A 4,150-nucleotide genomic window follows, 5' to 3' on the forward strand; every position below is an offset into this window, starting at 1 on the left:
TTATGCATATTGCCGTGAACTATACCGTCTGCTTTGTTTACTTGTGTGTTTAGTTCCCGGCGTCTGGCACGCCCAGCTGTCTTATCAAAGTTAGAAAGGAAGCACACGTTTCAGTCTTTTTTGTATGCCGCACAGGCTATCTCATTCGATAGGAAGGGTGTATCGCCTGTCATCACTAGAACAGAATGTTTGTTATAAATCGCCAATGTTCTAGATTTGATCCGATGGTCCTCAAAGGATCAACTCCGAAAGATAAATGCTCGCAAGGAAAACACCTCGCCTGCGCACTCGCCTGCACACGTCACTTTGTTGACCGCTCCTTCGCCGCTTGTGTATTCTTTGAGTTGTTAGCAGAGCACAAGTTCGTTCCAATAAAGTGTGTGCTCTGAAGAAACCTGCGCTGTCTTTGGCCACGTGACATCTTGTAGAGGTGCTAAGTATATGAACCCTAAACCCCAAGCAAGTCGCCAGGCAAAACCAACTTGTGCCAGCCGCCGACAGCAAGGACTTCACCCCGAGCTGGGACTACTTCCTTAGAGACTGAAGAAACAAGACGTCGTGGCCTCCACCATGAACAATGCTGCGACCATGACTGACGCTACCACTTGTCCCGTAGTTCAACAACCCAGGCAGCCGACATCTTTTCATGGGTCACCCTCAGAGGATCCCGAAGTCTGGTTGGAGGAAGTCTGACGGGTCAGGTTGTTTAACCGCGGGGACGCCGAGGAGACTCTGAGGCACGTGTTGCTGTACATTGGTGATTAAGCTCGGAACTGGTTAGAAAAGCATAAGAGCTCCCTATAGAGTCCTGGCAGGAATTTAGGACGCCATTTTTAACGACGTTCACCATGGTTGTGCGGAAATAGCTGGCTGAGGTCTTGCTGCAGACGCGCTAGAAATACCCTAACGAAAGTGTAGTCGTGTTCGTCGAAGAGACGATAAGGCTCTTCAGGCGAGGTGAACCTGAAATGGCGGAAAACAAGAAGGTACACTTCTTAATGCGCTTCTTAATGCACCTAATACGCTTCTTAAGGAAGGACTGTTTGCTAAGCTTGTCCGTAATCCAGCAAAAAACAGTCGCCGAATTCATGTCCGAGGCTAACACACTTGAGAAGGCCCTTGGGATGCGTACTGAACAGTATGACCGCCAATCTGTTGCTGTGGCCAATGCGATTTGATTGATTCATTTTAGAATCTAAGGCGCCGACGCAACGCAGGCGATGAGGCGCGCCGTAGTGGAGGGTTCCGGATTAATTTTGACCACCTGGGGAACTGTACCGTGCGCTGAAATCTCGTACACGCGGGCGTTTTTGCTTTTCGCCTCCATCAGAAAAGCGGCCGCAGCGGCGGGGAATCCAACTCTCGTCCTCGTGCTCAGTAGCACAACGCTGTGGCCAATGCGAACTACGCTGACGGAATGCGGATTCGTACGGATACACTACGCGAGACCATACACTCAGTAGTCCGGGACGAGCTCAGGAAGCGCTTTTCAACGACACCTCAACCTCAGGTCCTTTCCTTCACCGATGTCATTAGGGAAAAATTGCAGCAAGCACTGGGAACTTACATAACGCCAGAAGCACCCCGAGAGCCCCAAGCCATGACCTACGCGGCTGCTGTTCGTCGTCCTCGCCCATCTACACCCCATTACCAGAAGGCTACGTAAATCCGTCCACTATCACCCGCCCGACCACCTGCGGTGCAATACCCCAATCCCCCGAAAACCGACGTTTGGCGAACTCCCCACCCTCGACGGCTATGCTACCACTGCTGGGAAGCCGGCCACATCTATACCGTCGCTGCCCCTACAAGAGGCTCGCTTTGGGGGGGGGGGGGGGGGGTTCTCCGTCGACTCACCACGCACCCTTCCCGGCCATCCACCTAACGAGATCGACGAATACTTATCCAACACCAAGCGACGTCCAGCGCACTTCCACCGTTCGCCGTCGCCCTACCCATATCGATCGCCAAGCCATCACAGCAACGCTGACTTCACGTGTGGGAGATCCCCCAGCCCACGTAGGGAGAACTAAAAGCAGCAACTTCTAGTGGCGAAGCTGCTCTTCAGCGAAAAAAACGGAAACCCTTCGACGACAGAACGACGCACCGAAGATGCCATCAGCCCGACACGCCATCAGCCCGACGACCCGATCTAACCTTTACGTGACCCCCGAACACGACGACAGCCACATGGAGTGACGCACAACCGACATGACCAAGCCCACAATTACCAAGACGACAACAACGACGACGCGTATCGACCGAACGTCCACACGCCCAAGCCGAGATACGTCGCCCCGACGCACCTAGCTGAAACTCGAAGACGACAACGCCCGCCGTACGGCAGTCCATCGCCGGCATTGACGTGGTCGCTCCGATTTGCACGGAAGCTGACTATTAAGTGATGAGTGGATCACTCGCGCCGAAGCTGAAAAAAATTGCGACCCGCTGGGATGATCAGCTTATCTGCACATCTGCAGGCCGTCTCGTCACGCCAAGTGGAACGTGTACATCTCACGTCACCATAAACGACACCGCGTAACCTGCTGCTTTCGTAATACTTCCCAACTGCTACGGTGACGTTATTTTCGGAATGGACTTCCTCACGGAAAACGGGGCTATTATTGACGTGCCGGCCAAATCAGTAACTTTTCCCGCCGATCACCTCATCATATGCGGGGACTTCAACGCACACAACCAAGCATGGGGCTACATCACAAACAACGCCAAGGGAAACAGTCTTCTAACCGATGCTACAGAAGAGAGACTTACACTCATAACAGACTTAACGTACCCGACGCGGACCGGCAATTCAACGTGCCGAGACACCACGCCAGACCTTACCTTCGCTAGAATATCACAAGGCAGTCGAACCCCATCTTGGATCAACACCGGCCACAACCTAGGCAGCGACCACTTAATAATCGAGGTGACGATACCGCTTAAAGGAAAATCGGACGAGAAGCGCATCCACAAGCTCACAGACTGGGACCTCTACAGAACCCTATTACCGGGCGAAGAGGAAGAGATACAAGACGTGGACGAGTGGTCATACAAGATCATGGAAAAAGTCACAGCAGCAACCAAGGAAATTGAAACGGATGTGGAAATCGTAAAGATGGACAGCCACCTAGCTCACATGCTGGAGGCAAAGACCTCCATCCACAAGCGATGGCAGAAACAACGCACCAACCGGAGACTACGAAAGAAGGTGGCCGAGCTAAATCACGCCATCGAGAAACACTGCCGATCGCTCTGCCGACAGCAGTGGAACGAGATGTGCAGCGCAGCCGACGGCCAATTACACGTAGGAAAGACGTGGGCCATGCTCCGTCACCTACTGGACGAAACAAAGACAAAGTCCAACCAGAGAGACAGTCTGAACAAGACCCTAAACAAGGCGTTACGGGAACTGGGAAAGGAGGAGATGCACAAACTAATCAACGACAAGTATCTACTGGAACACCCAGAGGAAACGCATCCAGACTACTGGGGCATGGTGAACGAGAACCTGGATAGAGACATTGAGACATGGGAGGTACGGACGGCGGTACACGAGCTGAACTGCCGATCCGCAGCCGGTCCAGACAAGGTTACGAACAAGACACTCAAGCACCTCAACGAGGCTGCAATCGCAAGCTTGACGACTCTCTTCAATAAGTGTTGGAGGGAGGGCAAGCTACCCCAGACCTGGAAGACAGCTAAGACTATCCTAATACCAAAGCCAGGGAGGCCGCCGGGTATCGAGAACCTCCGTCCCATATCTCTGACTTCGTGCTCTCGGCAAAGTGCTGGAACACGTTCTGATGAACAGATGGCAGGAATACCTCGAGGACAATGACCTGTACCCCGACTCCATGATCGGATTCAGGAGCAAGCTGAGCACGCAGGACGCGACCCTTATAAAAATTTTTACGTCCAGTCAAAAGACAGTCTATTTCCCGGAGGCAATAGACCATGTATGTCCTCTGTGTGTCCCCTGTATTGGAATTTGGCCACTTACTTTTTGTGTCCTCCAAGTGTCCTTTGTGTTTCCGTCCTCCATGTGTACAGTATATTTCCCAAAGGCAATAGACAGCATGCGTCCTCCATTTGTCCAGTATGTTTCCAGAAGGCAATAGACTGTGTGCGTCCTTTGAGTGCCCTAAAA

At 52.4% G+C, this 4,150-nt stretch overlaps 1 protein-coding gene across 1 annotated transcript; it reads left to right on the top strand.

Moving 5' to 3' along the window:
- The first annotated feature begins 2,593 nt into the window (after nt 1-2,593).
- LOC144155721 (uncharacterized) lies at nt 2,594-3,841 on the top strand. The gene has a single exon (XM_077687337.1). The coding sequence runs from the start codon at nt 2,594-2,596 to the stop codon at nt 3,839-3,841; it is 1,248 nt and encodes a 415-aa protein (XP_077543463.1).
- The last annotated feature ends 309 nt before the right edge of the window (nt 3,842-4,150 follow it).

This window comes from Haemaphysalis longicornis, unplaced genomic scaffold, assembly GCF_048455015.1.
Source record: "Haemaphysalis longicornis isolate Haplotype H1 unplaced genomic scaffold, Haemaphysalis longicornis Haplotype H1 scaffold_1, whole genome shotgun sequence".
NCBI classification, from domain to species: domain Eukaryota; kingdom Metazoa; phylum Arthropoda; class Arachnida; order Ixodida; family Ixodidae; genus Haemaphysalis; species Haemaphysalis longicornis.

Bases quoted from the DNA above. Each gene is read 5' to 3' on its own strand.
- LOC144155721 (XM_077687337.1), top strand. From the start codon at position 2,594: ATGGACTTCCTCACGGAAAACGGGGCTATTATTGACGTGCCGGCCAAA.